The following is a 21,999-nucleotide window of genomic DNA, read 5'->3' on the forward strand; positions in this document are numbered from 1 at the left end:
GAGCCGGCAGCCTGGCCCGGCCGGGAGTGCGAGCGGCAGCGAGCGGGTTTACCGGCTTCTTCCCCGCCCCCGAATGTGAAACTGAAAATAAGCGCCTGGGGTTTTGAGGGCGTTTCGGTGTCGGCGGTGTGCCGGTGGGAGTGACTGGCCTCTCTGCCAACAGCAGCGAGGTGCCCTGCCTTCTAGGTGCTGTCATCTGAAGGTCTAGGGTATTTGTGCCTTAAGGAATCAGGAATAGAGACTGTCACAGGTGTTTGCAGAGGCCGTGACCACCTGTGCTATGCGAAGTAAGCAATAATTTGCAGAAGTAAATAAGCATGCCAGTTCTGCAGGGACGAAGGTGCTCTGAATGCGCTCTGTTGACCTGCCTTTAGTGACGCGTGTACGAGGAAACAGCAACAAGGGTGTCTCTCTGGTATGTCTGGGCAAAGTAAGGGAGCGTAAGAAGAGTGAGACACGCACAATTAACAGATGCGTGTGCAGTGACCGCTCCTGGCTTGGTGTTGAGTGTGCGTTCCAGATGTCTGCAGCATCAGCAAAAGCAAACACAGAGGTGCAGGTTGTGTTTATGTGCGTGTTCGTGCATCTGCAGGTGTGAAGTCTTAACACTGCAACAGTATGTGTGATGGCTGGAGAGAAAGTACTGGTCCTTGATCTGTATCAGTATGGCCCAATATATCATATTTATTACAGATAATGTGTGTCCTATTTGGAAATTACTGCATCTTCCAGCAAAAGCATGTCAAACTAATCGATTTGTGTACTTAGCAAGTTCTTCAGTTATCATAGTTTCTTCTTTCTGTTCAGGGAAGGCAAGTGAAATATTTAATGTAAAATATGGAACATTCTGTAAATGTTTTGCACAATGTTTATACATTACAAAAAGGTAAAAGCTCTGTAGGTTGCTGATGGTTACTCTTGCAGCTTTCATGAGGCAACTCTTACCACAGTAGATGCGTGTTAGCTCTCCCACTTCAAAAAAAAACCCAAACAAAACAAACCTCACTAATTTTTACTTTAGAGTTTTGATATTTAGCTGCTACATTATTTTTTCGATGTATGTGGAACTTGATTTCAGGATTTTTCTGGTATTTCCTCTTCAATTAGTTTTACTATTATTGAGACTTCAGTGTATTTTTTCTTTACATTAAATTCTGCTTAACCGTAGCTTTTCTCTACATAGTCTGTTTACTTCCTTAGTGTGCAAATTGATATATGAAGCTGCATCTTGCTCTGAGATGCCCAGAGCTGCTGTGTAGCATTGTTGAAGCATCACCTGTAGAGGTTTATTTTTTCCTGGTCTACTGCATGATGATTTCACCTGCATTTGTAACTTAAACTGTTTAATGGCATGCACATCAGCAAGACTTCTTTCATTACAAGTACCTTGGAGGACCATAAATTGCATTCCTCTATCTAAAAGGCAGTAACTACTAGTAGTAATAACTGTCTTTATATGGAGGTTTCATTGATTAGTAGTTCCCTACACTCACAGTATATCTGAAGTCTACTGATAATTTTATTGGCTTCTTAATTACTGAAATTTTGTAATTAAATTTTTTTTTATGAAATAGTACTGTTTTTTGTCTTCATATTTTATGTAAACTTAGTAGTATTTCATGCTTGTTTGCATGCTCTGAAAGTGTTTCCATTACAGCTGTGCGTTTTCATACAGTGTTTGTCTCTATTTGACATGATAAGCTTGCTAAATTTTACATAGACCATGTAGCCTTGAAATGAATTTGTTCTAAATCTATTCAAAGTAGTGATTAAAAGGAAAGTTTTTCTGCCTGAAACAGCCTGTGTTTTTTAGGTGCTATAGCACTGCACAGGTGCTATATATCTTTATCTTAAATTTTAAAGGGAATATATTTCCTCACCTCTGAATGACTAAATACCCAAGGGAGATTTTTTAGATGCTGTAGGGAACAAGTTAAGTCCTTGTGATGTTTTATAGCTAACCTTTTTAGATTAAGACTGGCGACCTGTTGTGGACTCTGGATCTATGTATAAAAACTAACTTTATATAGTTTCAGCTTCTGTAAGTTTGGGAGCTTTTATTAATGACTGTTTAATACAGGCTTAACATTCATTTCAGTTTGCATGAGGGAATTCAGCATGCCATTTTAAAGCTATCCAGATTCAATCTGTGTAGTAAAGTTGCATGGTGATGCTGCTCTAAACGACATACATGAACACAGTGATAACCACAGAAATGTTTAAATTTTTTTTGTTTCCTTGTTAAAAAGCCCCTCATATTGAAGGGTAAAAATGCAGACTGACTCAGTACTAAAGAAAAGTGTGATGTCTGGAAACAGACTCGTGGCTGAGAGCGCTGCAAGAACTGAATGACCTAAAACATAAAAGGTAATGCAGGAAGGAGAGTGTATGACAACCTATATAAGTAAAAAAGGTAATTTGAACATGTAAGGCCCATATTGGAAACAAGAAGGGTTGTAACAGGGAAAGAAGTCATATCCCTTAAGAACTGCGTTGGTATGAAGCAGAATAAAAAGCTACTGTGTTAGGCAGCTATCAAGGAAGGCTATTGGATGGCTGATGCTGGGAAGAACAGTGTTTTAAACCTCTTCTTGTTCTGGTCTTCACTTACAAAGGTAGTTTCAATGAGCTGCGTTAACAAATGTATAAGTATTTGGCTTAGATAAACAGGTTAGATAAGTATTTAGGTAAGTTAGATATTTTCAAATGCTCTGGACCCTGAAGAGATGATTGAAGCAATGTAAGATGTTGACAATTATCTTCAAGAGGAAGTGAAGTTTCCAAACACTATCAGAGACTGAACCGAAGTCCATGTTGTCCCTGTTTTCTTTTGACTGGATCTAAATAACTTAATTCAGAGCCTCTGTACTGCCCTTTAAAGTACTTAATTCTCTGGTGTGTTGGGCACACCTACTTATTAGGTAATGTCTCAAATGTATCTCACTTCACATCACTTGTTATTTGAATAGCTGGTGTCTCTTTTTGGGGCAGCTATGGTAGATGATATAGGCAGATAATTGACACAAGTTTGTGAGTGCACAAGCAATTTTTACTTTTTTTTCTTTTTCTTTCCAGCTATACCTGTTACTATAATAAAAGATGACTACTTTTGCATACCTTGCTTTGTCTAGGCATAGCAGGTGCAATCCCCCTCTTATATATTAGTAATTAGAATAGACTGAGGGATGACAAATACCTAGTAGTTTCTGTTGCCTTTCATGACCTATTTTGCAGTAGACGTCAATAGAAGGAGGTATTTGGCAGACACTCGGATCCTCAAAGGCTTACAGTTTGTCTCCAGAAGGTATGCTTAAACAGGAATAATTAACAGCACAAATGCAAATGGGAAATGACTGGCAAAGGCAGCAGTTTGTATAAAGTGATCAAACGGGTTTGCAAGCTGACAATGCTGTTGCTAAAAAACAGAAAATCTGTTAAAATATGTGACCAGGGGTGTTGGATACTGGTCAGATACCAGCTGAGGTCTTTCTGGTTTCTGATGCCTATTATCTTTCATCTCTCTTTCTTTCATCTGACCTTCCTGCCCCCTGTTCTTATTTACAAGGACAGCAGAGGTATGATTAATACATAAATTAAATCTGCAGAATTCTTATGTGGATTAATTTTCTTCCCCCTCTTAAACTTCTGTTGACATCTATAACAAAATTTCAGTTAGACCTCTTTGGTGAAACATAAGTTACTGAGAGTTACCTTATTTTCTAGATCTCTTTTTGTGAGCTAAGTCCTTGGTAGTAGATATTGGTTCATGCACTCAAATTCATGAAGTTATTTTGAGTATCTAAAATTAAAACTATAAACCTGTTTGTTCCAGAATTTTGACAAATGTTTGATTTTGTTGAATTATTTACAATATCCAGAGATCAGCAAAGCTAAGAATTTGCTTTATAATATATTCCAAATAAGTCCTAGACTGTGGTATAGGTATTTATAAGTGTTCTGGCTTCTATTATTGTTTTGGCTGTTAGCCTGCATGTTTAACCCTGGATGTTTATACTATTCCAACTACTTGTAGTTGGTGTTCGGGGTTGCTTATTTGGATAATTTTTAAGCCATCAAATGGGGTTTTATCTGGATGCACTTCTGTCATCAAAACAAAGAAACACGCAGTTGCCCCCAACAGGGAGGAAAGCCCAACAACCAACCAAATCTTGATGTATTTTTGGAATTCTTGCAATTAAAATCCATTGATTTTGCTCCAAGTCATAAAATTCAGTAGCTGTGTTATGTCCTGTGTCAGGCCTCTGTTCCCTGATTTTCCTCCTTCTGTTTGTGAAGGGTTTTTTTCCTTTTTTTTTTTTTTTTTTTTCCCCTAGCAGAAGAGTCAGAATTCAGTGAATTGCACTTGGAGCTATGTTTCATTGTTTCATTAAGTGAAACGAGTGTGATAGTGTGACTAAACTTTGGCAATGAAAGAGAACACTGACATTACTGTATTTTGAATTGTAAGTGTTAGAATTGGTAGCCAGCTGAAGTGTGGTAAATTTGAAAATAGTTCATGTGTACTTGCAGGAATGTTTAGTCAATCTCTTTCCTGTACTCTCTCTCAAGAAAAAAGAGAGGTTGCATAAATATACAAAACATAGTACTTCAGTAGTAGCCTTTTCCATACTTTGGTAGTCCATTTGCTGTGGTCAGACCCTCAATCAAGGTTTTTGTAAGTAAAGTCATATTTTGGTGAATGTGTATCGTAGTTTTATACTAAAATTGAATTGATTGAAGTTTTCCTAATTTCTATCTCTTTTAATGATTATAACTAAAGCCTTTAAACTTACTAATTGTAGAATCATAGGTATAGAAAAAATGGTGAGGAATTATTTACCCCAATCCCAACTTTTCATGTAGAATTGTCAAAGCCTCCTTTTTTGAAACAGTATCGATTCCATGTTTGTTCTCTGCCATTGTAATGTGCTCAGCTAAAACGAGCTATAGTTCTCCATCATGAAATACTACATGTAAGTGCTTGAGATAAAAATCCTTGCTTGCTTTGCAGTACCTTGTTTTTAGAAGCATTAGGGCTGCCAAATTATTGCGGCTTAAGTTATTGTTCCTCAGCTGAAATGTGGCATATGCCAAATCCTTGATAAATGAGAAGTAATGTTTGCTTAGCTGAAAGTGAAAGTGAAGAAACTAAACCCAGTTAAACTACTTCGTGTGTCAGGTAGTCCTAGAGATTTTGCCTGTGAACATTTTTGCCGTGGCTCAACCCATGTGCAAAAATTGCATGTCATGTATGGTAGCTTGCTTACAAACCTGAATGTTTGCTCTCGATACCATTAGAGTTACTCGCCATGAATACAGTTACAATTTGTGATATCTTCTTGGAGAAGTAAATGCTCTCTCTTTTTTTTTTTTTTTTTTTTAGTGTCTCTGATACAATGAAACTTTCTCTAGTGAGTGTTAAAATGGTCAGTGGAGGGTCAGCTTTATGAGAGAATAAATTTAGAGTAGAAATCAACACAATGGTACATAAAAACTTTCACCTTGTTCCCTTGTTCATCCTGGGATGGCTGGTTAAGGGATCAGGAGCACAAATAGTGTTCTCCTCTATCCCACCAGTAGCAGGAATTGATGAGGAGATAAACAGGAAGAGCCAGCAGATGAACTCCTAGCTCTGAGACTAGTGCAACTGGCAGGACTTTGGTTTCTTTGATCGTGGGTTGATCTGCAGGACATCAGGCCTGCTGGCAACAGGTGGGGAAAACCTAACCCAAAGGGGGGGAAGGGTCCTGAGACAAAAATGAGCAGAGCTCATTAAAAGGGCTTTAAACTAGGTTTGAAGGGGGATGGGGATGAAACCGGGTTTACTAAAATGGGTCCTGGGAGCAGCATGCCAGTGCTTGTGGGTAAAGGTACTAGCAAGGTCTTGCAGTCCATCATCTCAGTGGAGACAGGCGATGGTGATCCATGTGGTAGCAAAGACATGAGGGGTAACGATAGGTTGGTGACTACAGAAGGGTCTCAGCATAGTCAGGTGGGAATTAGGGCTTGTCCCCCCCAAACAGTGGCAGGACAATTAGCCCAGGTGAGGTGCATCTATATGAATGCACACAGCATGGGCAGCAAACAGGAGGAGCTGGAGGCCATCATATAGCAGGAAAACTACGATATAGTTGCCGTCACAGAAATGTGGTAGGAAGACTATCACAAGTGGAGTGCTGTGATTGATGGCTGCCGGCTTTTCAGAAGGGTCAGGCATGGAAGGAGAGGCGGGGGGGTGGCCCTCTATGTTAGGGACAGAGATTTGATTGCCTAGAACTCAACAATGTGAATGACAGTGTTGAGTGTTTATGGGTAAGAATCAAGGGGAAGGCCAGTAAGGCAGGCACCATCGTGGGAGTCTGCTATAGACCCCCCCAACCAAGATCTAGAGGTTGATGAAATATTCTATAAAAAGCTGGCAGAGATCTCGCCATTGCTCTCCCTTGTTCTCGTGGGGGACTTCAACTTCCCCAATGTCTGCTGGAAATGTAACGCAGCAGAGAGGGAACAGTCCTGGAGGTTCCTGGAGTGGTGGAAGACAACTTCATAACACAGCTGACCAGCGAAAGTGCCCTTCTGGACCTGCTGCTTGTTAACAGAGAAAGTCTTGTGGGGGATGTAAAGGTTGGAGGTCATCTTGGGCAGAGTGATAATGAAATTATCGAGTTTTCAGTTCTTGGAGAAGCAAGGCAGGGAGCCAATGGAACTGCCACCTTGGACTTCCAAAGGGCAGAGCATGGTTGAGAGTGTCCCTTGGGAGACAGTCCTGAAGGATGCTGGTGCTCAGGAAGGCTGCTCATGCTTCAAGGAGGAACTCTCAGAAGCACAGGAGAAGGCCATCCCCAGGTCCTGAAAAATGAACCGATGGGGAAGAAGACCAGCCTGGCTAAATAGAGAGCTTTGGCTGGACCTCAGGAATAGAAGGAAAGTTTATGGTCTTTGGAAAAGGGGGTTGGCAATTCATGAGGAATATAAAGGTGTGGCAAAGCTATGCAGGGGCAAAATCTCAAGCAGAACTCAGCTTGGCCACTACAGTTAAAGATAAGAAGAGGTTCTTTCAGTATATCAATAGAAAAAGGAAGGCTAGGGAAAATGTAGGCCCAGTGATGAATGAGGTGGGTGTCTTGGTGGTGGAAGACACAGAGAAGGCGGAGTTACTAAATGCCTTCTTTGCTTTGATCTTCACTACTAAAGCTGTCCCTCATGAATCCCAGACCTCGACACAAGGGGGAAGGTCTGGAGAGAGGAAGACTTTCCCTCTGTTGGGGAGGCCTGGGTTAGAGAACACTTGGCCAAACTGGACATCCGTAAGTCCATGGGCCCTGATGCGAGTGCTGAGAGAACTGGATGTTACTGCTGGGCCACTCTATCTAATCTTTGAAAGGTCATGGAGAACAGGAGAAGTACCTGAGGACTGGAGGAAGCCAAATATCACTCCAGTCTTCAAAAAGGGCAAGATGGAGGACCCAGGAAACTACAGGCCACTTAGTCTCACCCCTGTCCCTGGGAAGTTAATGGAGTGGTTCATTCCGGATGTGATCTCCAAACATGTTGAAGATCAGAAAGTTATTGGAAGCGGTCAAAATGGATTTACCAAGGGTAAATCTCATAGCCTTCTGTGATATTATAACTAGATGGCTGGATGAGGGGAGAGCAGCAGATGTCATCTACCTTGACTTCAGCAAAGCTTTTGACACTGTCTCCCACAACATCCTCATAAAGAAGCTGAGAAAGTGTGGGCTAGATGAGGGGGCAGTGAGATGGATTGAGAGCTGGTTTTGTGACAGGACTCAGAGGGTTGTCATTAATGGAGCAGGGTCGAGTTGGAGGCCTGTAACCAGTGGTATCCCCCAGGGGTCAATACTCGGCCCAGTCCTGTTCAACATATTCATCAATGACCTGGATGAGGGGACAGAGTGTATCCTCAGCAAGTTTGCTGATGATATCAAACTGGAAGGGCTGGCCAACACTCCAGAGGGCTGTGCTGCCATCCAGCATGACCTGGACAGGCTGGAGAGCTGGGCAGAGAAGAACCTAATGAGGTTCAATAAAGGCAACTGTAGCGTCCTGCACCTGGAGAGGAAGAACCCTGGGCACCAATACAGGTTAGGGGTGGACTTGCCGGGAAGCACTTCTGAGAAAAAGGATCTGGAGGTCCCAGTGGATAGTAAACTAACCACGAGCCAGCAATGTGCCCTTGTCACCAGGAGGGCCAATGGAATCCTGGGCTGCCTAGGGAAGAGTGTGGCCAGTAGGTCAAGGGAGGTCATTCTTCCCCTCTACTCTGCACTGGTGAGGCCACACCTGGAATACTGCCTCCAGTTCTTGGCTCCCCGGTTCAAGAGAGATGGGGGACTACTGGAGAGAGTCCAGTGTAGGGCAATGAAGATGTTTAAGGGATTGGAGCACCTCCCTTATGAGGAAAAATGAGAGAGCTGGGACTCTTTAGCCTGGAGAAGAGAAGGCTGAGGGCATACTTTATCTATGCTTACAAATATCTAAAAGGCGGTTTGAGGGAGGATGGAGCCGGACTCTTTTTAGTGGTTCCCAGTGACAGGACGAGGGGCAACGGGCACAAGCTGGAACATGGGAAGTTCCATTCAGGTATGAGGAAGAACTTCTTTCTGGTGAGGGTGACAGAGCCCTGGAACAGGCTGCCCAGGGAGGTTGTGGAGTCCCCTTCTCTGGAGATTTTCAAGACCCACTTTGATGCAGTCCTGAGTGATGTGCTCTGGGCAATCCTGCTTTAGCAGGGGAGTTGGACTAGATGCTCTCTAGAAGTCCCTTCCAACTCCAACAATTCTGTGATTACCTACGAAGACTATGTAGACTGGTTCTAATTACTAGAGTAGTTACAGACTCCCAGTGGGAATGCTTTCTTTGATTATTTTTTTTTTTTAAATTTTCTAATGTTCCTGTCAATATGTGTGTATTGTAAGGCTTAAAAGCAGAACCATCAGCTCTCAATAAACATCCTTCAGCACATAGTATTTCTCTAGAGTGGCTGATGATTGCACGTGCCAGATGTATAGAATTCTACTGGAAAATGATAATAGATTGTTGCCCTGAATAAATTAAATAAATAATTTAAAAAATTTATAGTATTTTCTGAGTACTAAAAGATGCATAGATTAATTTTCCTGATCAGCTCTTCCACATCAGTTCAACTCAAGCCAACTTGTTCTAATGAATGCATTTTTGAGATTAGGGTCCAGTTTCCCAAAACTGGCGGTATTTTGAACAGTAGTCCAGTTACATCAGAACTTTGTATAACTGCAAGAAATACCCATATATGCATTCATGTTCAGAAATAAACTGTTGGAGCTCCTGTCTCCCCATATATTTGGCCATTTCTAATTTGCAGCCCGAAAAAGGAAAACATTATTGGGTCAATCAAATCTTCATTTGCAATCTCAAGTTGTATTCCTTGCCAGGCCTGTAATCTGCTTCTGGTTTCATGAATCTCATTTATGCCCCTGCTCAGCTGTATCAGGTGTCTGTTCCATGTGCATGTGTTAACACTATGCAGGTAATTTGAAGGTAACCGTTGTAGGTGTTCATTCCATCCTTATAGAATTTGCCAAAATCTGAAGTTGCTTCAGACTATATGAAGCTTATAAGTTTCCTGGTCCATTCCAACAGTTCTTTGTTATGGCAAGTGTCTGATGTCCAGTATGTTGTAAAAACAGATCTTGCAATTAAAATTTTCTGTGTTTACAGTTTATTATGTAAATAAATTGAATTTATTTACATTCAATAAATACTGAATTTATTGTTGTCTAAAACATTTAAAATTTACATTTACTGAAATGCTTCCTTTGATCTTTTGTAAGCTTATAAAAATAACTTGCAACTGTAAGATCTTTTGGGGGCTAAAAATTCGCACCAAATTTAATGTTGCTAGATCTTCACAAGCATAGGAAGCAGATGGTTGAGGAAAAAGAAGCAAACTTTTAATTTCAGAATGCGTCCTTACAAAAAGTGACAGTAGTTTCCAACATTTTTACTTTGTGGAATCTTAGGTTCTCTTTCATGGACATGCATAAGAAAATCTCAGTTATTATTTTGTAGCATGAAGTAAGTGTGTTTATAATCACCTTTCATTGATATTTGAGGTATATGCTGTGGATGTCTTCCATGTTAAAGAGTTGAAGAACCACAGGCCAGGGACCACTGACTCAAACTTTGGAAGTTTAGCATGTACCGCTACTACTTCACTTATTGTAGTTTTAATTTTCTGCTTCTCTGCTTTTAGGAGCCGTAGCACTAAAGAATCTTGAAATAAAAGAAAATGCACTGGTAAGTTAGTGAAAATAAAAATAAAACTGTGGCAAAAATGATTCTTGAACAATATTTGGGGTTGTACTTGCTTTTTCTTTTTTATCTTTTAGGATACATGATCTTTTAAGTGGAAACTTACTGTTTTGTTTTCTCTGCACTTGTGTGACTTGTCTAATTTGAGATTAAATTTAAGGGTGAAGGTGTGTGCTGGGTTCATTTAGTTGTGTTTTCTTTTCAAAAGCAAAACTCTCAGCAATTGCTGAAAGAATGTGTTTTTGTCGAAAGCAATGCTCAAAAGACCTTTTCTTTCTGTAGCTCATGAAGCTAGAAACCTGCTCTTGGGAATGCATGTAGCCTAGCATGGCTTAACATTCTAAATCAGTAACCAAACGCTTGCTTGTTCCATTATATTGAATGGGCTTTGTTCAGTGGTCGCAATATAAATTTCCCTGAACGGGAACATTTCACAAGTAGCTGAAATGAGCTTAATTGTTCTAAAATGTTTTCTTTCAGAGTCAGCTGGATGTGCCATTTAAAGTTAAGGCAGGACATATTGGTAAGTTACTTTTTCCCATACACCCATGCAGGAGTTACTGAACTTGCAAGTGGTTCTAGGCATCCTAAGCAAGTGATTTTCCTAGTTTCCTTGATGTGCATGCTTTGTACACTCTGATGTTTGTCTCTTCTAACATTAGAAGAAGCTTCTTTTCTTAAGCTGAGATGTTACAGGAGTATTGTCTAATCACTCCACTATTAATGAGACAAGAACCCAACACAGCAAAGACGAGCAACTGAACAGGACGGGATCTCAACCCTTGTTTTAGCAAGACTCTGCAATTGATTTGGCCTTCCCCTTCCCTTTCTGTCCTCCTTCCCTGTTTTTGATAATATGAAAAATTTTCTCATTGCAAGTTGATTTTCTTATAAAAGTTAGTGGTTTCTTAAAGGAAACTAAATCTAAAGCTATTGTATTTCCCTTAAGTCCACCCTGGAAGTATGTATATTTTCCTATGACTGATTTAATTGTTTATTAAAGTTGGCACTTGTGTGAAGAATGAGAGATGCTGTAACATCAGGATCCCCATGTTCGCAAAACATGCTCACTACTTAAAGATGCTCATCCACAGAACACATATTTTAAAAATTCTGCATTTGGGAGTACTTAGCTGCCTGATCATGTGTGAGCTGCCCAGGCTTTTCTTGTTTATGAGGATGCTGCAGTGAATTTGCAAGGACAGATGGTTGCTGTTAGGAAGAAGTAATGTAATTCAAGGGAGTAAGGAGAAGACTGAAGACTTAATAGTTCTGCTAATGGAAAAACTTGCCTCGTGTTCATCTGTGTGCTGTGTAAACACATATCCCAAAGGACATGTGCCTCAGATGCACTGTTTCTTCTGTCCAATATAATAATTGTCCAGAGACTTTGTAGTTAATGTTGATTATCTTTCTAAAGTCTTATTTTTCCAGTCAACTATTTAACTGTATACTTCAACTTTTCTGTGCTTGTAGGTCAACTTAACCTACAGATTCCATGGCAAAACCTTTACACGCAACCTGTTGAGGCAGTTCTTGATGGAGTTTATTTGCTTATTGTGCCCACAGCCAGTAAGTTAATGTAGAGAAAAAAGTGAATCTAGATTGGTGGGATTTCGGAAGTGTCTGGAATGGGTTGATGTTGTTTTTATGAGCTTTGTTCCTAATAGATACTCCTACCACATACAACTAGATAATGATTATGGGGTGTCTTTCAGTAGTTTACATTTAGTCATCTAATTTTTTACTGATACAGAACTATTAACAAAGGATGAAAATTACTGCTTTTGAAACAGCATCTTCCAAAACATATAAGATTTTTTGCATTGTATCTTTTTACGTTGTTTATTTAGGCATAAAATATGATGCTGAAAAAGAAGCCAGGCAGCTCTTGGAAGCAAGACAAAGGGAATTGCAAAGGATTGAAGAAGCAAAGCAGAAAATAGCTGATCGAGGTAAGAGTGGGTAAAGCTAATGAAAGTGACGCTATTTCTTTCTTTTTTTCAATTCAGAAAGGTGCTGGATTTTTCACATCAGGTATTTTAGATTCCTGTTTTCCTCCTGATGCTTAAAATCCTATTAGTAACAAATTTTTAGGTGTAGCGGACATCAGTATTGCTGAACAGGCATCCTGAAAATAAAAACGTTCAAGCATTCATGTCATCTGATATAGATAAGACTTCTGAAATATTGCTTGTGTCACATGTTGCCTGACATTTTCTTTCCTCTTCTTTCATAAGAAACAATTCGTCTTTGTTTCCAGTAGCAAAGAATTTTTATAGTTAGAAATACTTAAAGATTCTGTTTAATTTGTTCTTTGATACATGTTAAATTCTATCATCTTAAATTCAACTTCCTGTACTTTCAAGAAGCATGTATTGGCCACCTTGATATCAGTGGGTACAAGTCATACTTTTGAGCAACCTGATTCTTCATGCAGCAGGTAATAAAGCTGAAACCATCTAGTCTGAGGCTATGGATGTTATACATTATACTGAAAGGACATGGTTTTATACAGTTAAGAGTTATGTAACCGACACCTAAATATCTATCATACAAATTTTATTAGGTTATTGTTTTATGTAGTGTAGTTTTGAAAATACTTTAATGCAAGCAAAATATTAAATTCTTTTCCTTTAACTTAGATAAAGTAAAAGAAGAGAAACAAGACACTTTTGTAGAAAAACTAGTCACTCAGGTGATTAAAAATCTTCAGGTGAAAATTTCCAACATCCATATTCGCTATGAAGATGATGTAAGTACTTTTATATATCTCAGCATAAGAGGTTGTGCACTGTAACATGAAATTAGGAACCCGTCTGCTTTCTTTTCTCCTAGTTGTTTTCCGCATTGAGAGAATCCTAGTAAATTTTGGGGAATTTCATAGTCTCAAAAAAAAATAGTGAAAACTGATAAAAAGCTTGTACCAAACATAAAGATATTTATAGGCCTATGATTGGGTACAAAGAAGATTTGGTTATCAGATCTTTTCTATATATATTTTTTTAGTTGTTGGCTACTTACTTCCAAATCTAAATTTAGAGCATAACATCATCCTTTTTTTTGTATTTTTTCCCTGCTCTATTAGATCACAAATCGGAATAATCCCTTGTCATTTGGGATTTCACTTCAGAATCTGAGTTTGCAGGTAATTTCATTTTTCATCTAAAAAGCATGTTCATGTATACTGATAAAGGTTAAGTTATGTATTGGTGTAATATTGTGCTGTGTGGTAACAGACTGTCTAATGAAAGTATACCTATAATCATGAGCAATGCACAATGATAACTACTTGGTTTATCAGATCCAACATAAATATTGTTGTGGGGTGCCACTAAAGGTAAATTCCTAGTGTTTAAACGGATATTTTGGAGGAATTTATTCTTATTCCGCTTACTGCACTTTGTGGTTGTCAAGTATCAGACTTTGCTGGATTGGGGTTATTCAGAATCGGTGAATATTTTACTGGAGCTGCCATGAACACGAAGGAAGGAAGTTACTACTTGATCTTTTGGAGAGGGGAAAAAAATAAATAAGAGAATGGCATCTTGTTTCAAGATGGAGCTCAGTTCTTTGATTTGCAAGCTCCACTTTAAATTCTTAATAGTAGTCATCATAGACTGTATATGTTTTTTTTTCTTCTGGAAGACTACCTAGTAGCAGCAGTAGTGTGCTGATGCTGCTGAGTTGCTCTGATTCAGTAGCTCTTAAAGTGTAACTGTTAATCTTATAGAAAATATGTAACTAAATATTACTTTATTGAATGAAATAATTGTCTTGTGAGTTCCTGTTCCTAGCACATTGAAAGGTTTTTGACAGCCCCTTTCCCTAAACCATTTTGCATAGTGAACAAAAGCTTTGGGGTTCTTATTACTTCACTCTTGAAATGCATGTTGGCCTTGAAAAAGTATAACATAGTGTTTCTGTAGCACTAAAATGCTACTTCCAGAATTATGAGAGAATTCTAGTCCCTTGTTTATCTCTTTCCAAAGAGTCTGCCTAAAAATAATACTGGTGTAAAGGAAAACAGTTTGCAATACTGAAAACAATTTTCAAGAGTCTTTTGGTTCCTGTTGTGCAGCCTTGACAGTCACTGCACATACATCTATGTTTTTTTGGGGGAAGTAGCCTTATCAAGCTTCCACTTAAAATAATGGCTTGATAATCTTAAAACAGAAGATAGTGTCCCATTATTTTCAGTGCAGTTTAATTATGATGATATTTGTCTCTTTCTTTTTTTGCTGGTTTGTTTCACTGATATTAAAGTGTATTATAGATATTGGAATAACTTTCTTTACTTCTCATTTAGACTTCAGATAAGAATTGGAATCCATGTCTACACGATGAAACTGCCAAGTTGTTCTACAAGGTACGGTATAAACTGTATGCTAAAGAAAGAATTGTCAATTAAACAAGCTGAAGTCGAGTTCCTCCCACAGAAAGTCAGATCAAGAAAACATGTAACTGTGTAGGCTCTAAAATAAGAGCGTGTATTCTGCCATGAACATTCTGAATATTTTTATTCATCCAGACTGTGTGAAATCCAAATTATTACTCTAAATTTTGTAGCTATTAATACATATGTTCTGTTGTATTTTCAGCTTGTACGACTGGATAACCTTTTTGCTTACTGGAATGTGAAATCGGAGATGTTCTACCATCGTGGTTGTGAGGAATCATTGGTAAGTAAGGCATGAGATAATGTATCTAGTATTCTAGCATAGAGCATACTTCACATTCAATTCTGCTTCCATTTATGTCAATGTCCTGGAGAATTGTCTTGTTATAAAGAGGGGTTTTTATGGAAAAATAGTAAATAGTTTTTATATGATAGAAGAACAATACCCATCTAAAGAAGTTTAAAAAAAAAAAAAAGAAAGTCTTTTGCCAGTTATAAAATTATACACAAGGTATGGTCATCTTACTGTGCAGTGATTTTTTTTTTTTATTTGCCAAAAATACAAGTCCTGCTGTGTTTAAAACAGATGAACACTTGTGTATCAGAGGGATTATCTGAAACCTGTATTAAAATGCTACTATTTTAGATTTTAAAACTATTGTGAAATAAAAAACGTACCTTATTTTTAACTCTCTGTATAGGTAAACTTAAAACAGGGAGTTGCCAGCCACAATGTGATTCCAGAAGGCTATGATTTTGGTAAGTGGTATTTTATATGTATATGTGTGTATACTTCTAATTTTTAAAGCCTCTTGGAGGTTGCTACTTTAGCTGTTACTGAAAAAAATCTTTGTAAGGAGTGCAGTTTAGTTCTCTTGTAGGAGTAACTGTCTCTCTGTAAATGAATACAATATCTGTAGCTTTAAAAAGGCTTTGATTAAAGTACGAGTCTTGAGTTATGAATCATTCTAATGATATGTCATGCATAAGTCCTTATTGTTCACATCCATTGATAATTCCTTATTTTAAGAAGTTTTACAATAATACCTGTGTCATAAGTTTTGTGAATCAGGTTGGTTGAGTAATAGATTAATATGTTTCAGGTGACTTACCTTATGCAAAGCGTATTTTTTTTTATTAGAGGTGAAACAGTAATCACACCACTTTGAAACATCAGCAATTTTGGTTTTTTTAGTGTTGCCATATTGCAAGTTGTTTTACTTTGAATGTTGCTTACTTTGGTCTGAAAGTTGCATTGGCTCCATTCATATATGGCGATTGTTTACTTTTCATTGTATGGAGGATACATAGTTTTTATTTCCCGTGTGTATGTGTCATTGTTTAGTAACTGTTGACAAGGCAGTATGGCCTTTGAAGTGGCTTGTCTTGTGGCAAGTCAGTCCTCAATTCACTGTAGCCAGAGTTAAAAAGGGCACTGTGCGTGTTACTGGGTTTTCTTGCTACCATTACGTGAAACAGGAAGCCATTTATGGCTCTTTATTTGGCTGCTGGAGAACTATTTAGGAATTTCTTCTGATTTATAATTTTCAGTTCCTGGCTTTGACTCTTTTTATAAGAAAATAAGTTTAAATGTCATCAGTTGTCTAAGTCTTTACATAGAAGTCAAACAAACTAGTTGTATGCAAAATTGCAGGACTCAGGATTTATAATTTTCAGACTCAAAAGTGCCATCAGAGACATGGATATTTAAAGAATTATGTTATGCTGACACTCCATGATAAATGAAAATTCTGGCTCTTTTAGACCAACTCTTTAGATTGAGACATAAAAAGGTAGTAAGCAAAAAGTCTGTGTCTGTCATTTGATCTAAATGCAAACATAGTACACATAGGAAGGGTGAAAAATGGTATGTAGGAAGCTAAATGCAGGGAGAAAATGAATAGAAATGCTACCACATAATATGTGTAGATAAAAGTAAAACAAGCTTCAAAAGAAATACAGACCTTCTAATGATACAAAGATAAATTGATGTAAACGTGGTTTCGTCTTGCAAAAATGTCTGTTTCCACTGTATGAACCTTTCAGTGAGTTTAGAATATTTGGTATTTAGATGGACTTTGGTATTTAGATAAATTTTAGTATTTCCATTGAAATAAAAAGAATTTTATTTAATAAAAGTATGATTTACACAAATTGAAGTAATATGCAAATTCTCATTGTTGAATCAATTGGTGAAACAGATGAAAAAATTGAACTGAACATGGCTTCTGAAGGCTATATTGAATGCCTGATATTGCCAAATTGTACAATAAATAAAACATTTTTACTCAGAATACTTTTTGGTTTATTCCATATTGTTTTTTCTATGCTTACTTGGGCTTGGATTTAGAAATGTGCAATGTTTGGTTTTATCCACTGTTGTGAGTATAATTTATCGAGCAGTATAAAACATTAGTTACACTTAAAAAAAAAGTCCTTGTGGAATAAGAGTTATTATAGTGGAGTAAGTGCTATGTTTGAGACTATCTTGTACTATAAATAGCTTATACTATAGCAAAAAAAAAAAAAAAGATTTATTGTAAATATGAGCTATTAATTGAAACATTTGCCAGGTAATACCGCATATAGGAAATTTTGTGAAAATGTTTCACAAATACGTGTTCCACAAATGTTGCCAGAATGAGACTGGAAATTGAGTATAGATTATATTATTTTGAATGTTTTTGTGTGTTTTAAAGTCTAGCATTTTTATATGAATAATCTGGCTTGTAATAATAATAACTTGAGCTGATAAGCATTATGTATCGTTTTTGGCAGTCTTAAATTATTTAATTGGAGTTTTTATATCAACTTCTGTTTTTTAGTATTCCGCCCAATTTCAGCTAGAGCCAAACTCCTTATGAATCCTCGATCGGATGTTGACTTTTCGTCACCAAAAATGGATTTAGATGTAAATTTGCAGGATATTACTGTTGAATTCAATAAGCCACAGGTATAAACTATTTTTCTGAAGTTCCATGTAACGTGGTAAAAAAGTTAGTTTGCAAGAATAATTCGTCTTGTTTTTCTTTGTAAATAATTTTCTTAAGGAAAAGCTTGATTCATGTTCTCGGGCAATAACACCTAATTTGATTTTTTTTTTTATTTTGTTTGTGGGTTTTTTTTATTTTACTTTATTTTAGTACTTCAGTGTTATGGAGCTGCTTGAGTCTATTGATATGATGACTCGAAATCTGCCATATAGGAAGTACAGACCTGATGTTCCGCTGCACAACAATGCCAAGACATGGTAGGCAACCTCAGACTTTGAAAATAATTTGTTAGTTATTAATTTGAAATAATTACCAAGGGATTTTTTCTTTCTTAAGAAAATAAATAATTTAGAATTTTCTTAAAGTTTCTTAAGAGTTTAGAATAATTTCCTTGTGAAACAAAGTCTTCTCTTTTGTTTTTGTTTGTTTTTCTTAAGCTAGGCGTATTAAAAAATTTTTGAGTGAGGACCTCAAACCAAAGGTGAGGACACAATATTTTAAAGCCTGCATTTGCTGTCTTAAAGACCATTATCAGAAACTTCAGTCTGATAGCACTTTAATATCCTAACTTTAATATCATGAGCTTTAATGAAGGAGACTCCATTATATGTTGGGTAGTATTACAAGAATGTAGCTAGCATGTAAAAATAGGCAAATGTTTCCAACAGAGGTGGCAGAGATTTGGTTTCTTTTCAGAAGATTCCTGACAATTTTTTTTATTATTCTCACACACACACACACACACACACACACACACACATACGTATATATATTTGTGGGACCTTTTTGTACAAGGTTACTTCTTAATTTTAGAAAAGAGCGACCTGTCAACTTTGTAGAAAAAAAACCAAATAAAAATCCTTAGGTTCTTCTACTGATCAGAAGTGTGATTTTAGACAAGGGGTTTCACTCTTTCACAACTTGAAGTCGTATTTAGTGGGAGTCTGTATAGCTCTAGGTGTCCTTTCAGTATACTAAAAGAAAGTAATTTGTGCTTCATTTGTCTTCGCTTTTAGGTGGAAGTATGTTATTTCTGGTATCCTTGAAGTAAATGTTCAACCTAAGCTCCAGATGTGGTCATGGGAACACATTCGGCACCATAGGAAACAAGTGAAGAACTATAAAGAGATGTATAAAACAAAGATAACGTCAAAAAAACCTAGTGAAGAAATCTTAAAATTTTTGGAGGTTAGCTGTTTTTCATTAAAGGCTTAAGTATTGTTCATCTTGTTTTCTTAAACTTAAATGTTTGCATTTTTCTAAGTCAGCATTAAGGTAAAATAAAATTTTCAGACTTGCAACTTCATCAGTACCTTTCTCTGTGAGTAGTGTTAACAATCATATTAGATAATATTTTAAATTAGTAACTGCAGAGAAGAAAAACTGATGTGCTTTTCTTTCTGAAGTTTATTTCAAATTTTCAGCTTGAGCAAATTAACTTGGGTTGCACTGAAAGAATTGTTTACTGTCATTTCCTGTAAAACTGAGCTGTGAAATCTAACCAAATGAAACTGTCAAAAATAATTTCTCACCTCCTTTCTAGGAATTTGAAAAGGCTTTGGATATTTTTAACATCACTCTAGCAAGGCAACAAGCAGAAGTTGAGGTAAAGTTTCATCATTTAAGTGAGTCTAAGAATAATTGCAACATTAAAGTGTGGAGATTTTAGTCATGTGAATTTTAGTTCTAGTGATTGAATTATGCATCGCTCAGTCTTTCTATTTTCCTTGTATTTCACGTTTGTTATTATAAGGCACAGTTAATTTCAGCTTGTAATTAAGCAAAAAGTAAATAGCTCCATATGCTGCTTCTTCAGAATAACCAATCTGGGATAAAATTCTTTCCATTTTTGGTGAGGAAGATCTACTGTGGAAAATATGGCAACAGCCTAGACTATTAGTTTATTCCTTTCTGTCCCCATACCCTATTATGTAGGCTGAACACCTCCATGTTAGTATGTTGACCTTTTGATACTGTTTGCAAATGTGGAATACATTTAAGTAGATAATCACAATTAGGCAAGGTAATAAGACTTGAGTAGTTATACTTAATTTGTTAGCCTTGCTTTTCCTAGGTTAGTGTACTGCTTAGTTTTCAGTGTAGTTTCTGAGCATCGTTCCAGGAGACTAAAGTGAAATCTGTGTAGGTTTTCTCAAATACGTGAAGTGGTCTTTGTCAATGTGACTAAAAGTAAGCAGAATGTGAAGTTTGGAATCTGAAATAACGTATTGTCAATTAAACTGCATGAAAGTTGATAATTTCTTATGGCAGTGCTTGAAAGAATTGTTTGGGTTTTTTTTTTTTTGGTGGAGTATGTTAAGTATGGTTTGAAGCAATTGCTGCAGTGATAGATATGGTGCTTCTGAACCAAAACTCTAAACAGGAATCCATAAATCACTTTTGATTTTTTTCCTTCTAGTTGTTTATATGTACACCCATATTTGGATACTTCTATTATCGTTATTCAGATTTCTACAGAACCAGAAGTGTTCATGCCCCTCCCCATCAGTTTTTTTGGCTGAATTGAAGTGCTTTTCATGAGAAATGTCACAGTGATCCTAAACAGTGTTCTACCTCCAGCTATCTGTCAGAACCCATCTGTCTTATTGGTATCAGGTCATAACTCTGAAAAAAGTCTCAAGGAATTTGTAAGAGGCGAATCTATTACTAACTCGATATCCTGACAGACTTAAGTCTACTAGAAATGTAACGGAGCCCCCTTTAGATGTGGGTTGAGTAAAGCCAGTAAGGGACCCTACTGTTTGTTAAGCTTTTTTGTTTTTTTAAAAACAAACCTTATAGTTGAATTTGAAATCACGCTCCCGAGAGCTCATGTTTGTGAAGACAGTACCATCACATTTTCTGGGAACTTTGTAGCAAGAACTTTATATACCAAACCATAGACGGCTTTTTAATCTTTATCACTAGTGCCCTAAGTACCAAACACCAGCTCTGGTGAGCCAAGACAGCTGTATCAGACAGCTTGAGAAATTTTGTTCTTTTAGTCTAGAGAAGACTTTGTAGATGATTGACCTAAATCAGAATAGCTTTAAGCATCGCTTCTTTTTCTCCATGGCAATTTTCCTTCAATGTCAGCTCCTTGGTGTCCTAGAAAACTCTAATTTCATAACTTTAACAGCACTTTCTTCTAAGATTCTGTCCATTCTTTCCTTGGACTGTTTGATGACTTGAAGTCCTTTATAAAGAGGAATTTGGAGTATTTTGTTCAAACTTTTTGAGGCTTTGTGTTGTTTAGCTGACGTTCTGCATAATCTCTCTGAGGTGAACCAGTACTATCAGTTCAGAAGCCTTTATGTTTTTGTGGTAAATTCTGCCTTCCATTGGCCTGTAGGTGGACAGATGTGACAAGTCCCTGAGAAGTTCTGATTTATAGCCAGTTGTTTTCTCTAATTGTGTTGCAGAAACATCTTGGGTTTTTGAGTGCTGAGAAGGGATCCCTGACTCACTTTAGGGTGTCACATTCACTAGAGCGTCTCTAAATTCAGGGCTTATCTGCAAGTATTTGTATCTTTTCAGATCATATTAGTCATGAAGAAAAATAATTAGTTTGTGTGGCCCAGTTTAGAGAACTCCTCTGTCTCTTAGATCGCTTGATGGTCATTTGCCATCCCTTATGCCAAGCTTTCAGTGGTCAAGTTTGGATGTGGTTTGCACTTTCTGTAGGGACTCAGTATTGGAATCGTCACTGGCATCAGACAGGACATCCCCTAGTTGTTGACATAATGAATGTGGGACAAGAGAGGGCTTGGTCACTCTTGTAGCTATATGTATCAGATCCAGGAATAGTGTTCTATATTCCTTAGAGTAAATACTCTATTTCAAAATACTCTTATTACAAGAGTAGTGTTATTTATTTATTTATTTATTATTGCTTTACACATCAATCTTGAAATGAAAAATATAAACGTTGTTTGAAATTGGTCCGTATTGGCTATTTAATTGATTACATATGTATTCCTAATTAATTCCTTTTAAGTGCATTGTTGTAATGTTCTGTAATATTTACTGTGGATTTCTTTGGTGGTGGGAGCTAGAGAGAAGATCTGCTATCTAAGAAACACATATTGTCTTAAAGTCAGCTACCTTTTGCTTGTTCTTTTTACTCAAAGGTGGTTGATCTTATGGAAGTGAGAATTGATCTGTTGATGCACTGTGTACTTGATAAAGTTATTAGAAGAAATACTAAAAAATAACATACCGTGTTTTCAGTGGCTCTTTAATGATGTTTTGATGGGTTAGAGCATGTCTTGGGTCTATACTTTTCTTAGGGGA

The 21,999-nt window shown here is 37.2% G+C and overlaps 1 protein-coding gene across 4 annotated transcripts in view; it reads left to right on the forward strand.

Annotated features, from left to right (window-relative positions):
- Positions 1–252: 252 nt before the first annotated feature.
- The window catches only part of VPS13A (vacuolar protein sorting 13 homolog A (S. cerevisiae)), a 104,104-nt gene continuing 82,357 nt past the window's right edge, over positions 253–21,999 (forward strand). For all 4 annotated transcript variants that reach the window (XM_014942644.1, XM_014942645.1, XM_014942646.1 and 1 more), the window contains exons 1-14: positions 253–287; positions 10,256–10,299; positions 10,795–10,837; positions 11,791–11,886; positions 12,168–12,269; positions 12,960–13,069; positions 13,403–13,462; positions 14,624–14,683; positions 14,916–14,996; positions 15,415–15,472; positions 17,539–17,666; positions 17,857–17,963; positions 18,723–18,894; positions 19,250–19,312. In XM_014942644.1, the coding sequence (XP_014798130.1) occupies positions 281–287; positions 10,256–10,299; positions 10,795–10,837; positions 11,791–11,886; positions 12,168–12,269; positions 12,960–13,069; positions 13,403–13,462; positions 14,624–14,683; positions 14,916–14,996; positions 15,415–15,472; positions 17,539–17,666; positions 17,857–17,963; positions 18,723–18,894; positions 19,250–19,312 (1,131 nt within the window). In that variant the 5' untranslated portion in view covers positions 253–280. The remainder of the gene's footprint in view (positions 288–10,255; positions 10,300–10,794; positions 10,838–11,790; positions 11,887–12,167; positions 12,270–12,959; positions 13,070–13,402; positions 13,463–14,623; positions 14,684–14,915; positions 14,997–15,414; positions 15,473–17,538; positions 17,667–17,856; positions 17,964–18,722; positions 18,895–19,249; positions 19,313–21,999) is intronic.

Source organism: Calidris pugnax, unplaced genomic scaffold (genome assembly GCF_001431845.1).
Source record: "Calidris pugnax isolate Ruff unplaced genomic scaffold, ASM143184v1 scaffold109, whole genome shotgun sequence".
Classification (NCBI taxonomy): Eukaryota; Metazoa; Chordata; class Aves; order Charadriiformes; family Scolopacidae; genus Calidris; species Calidris pugnax.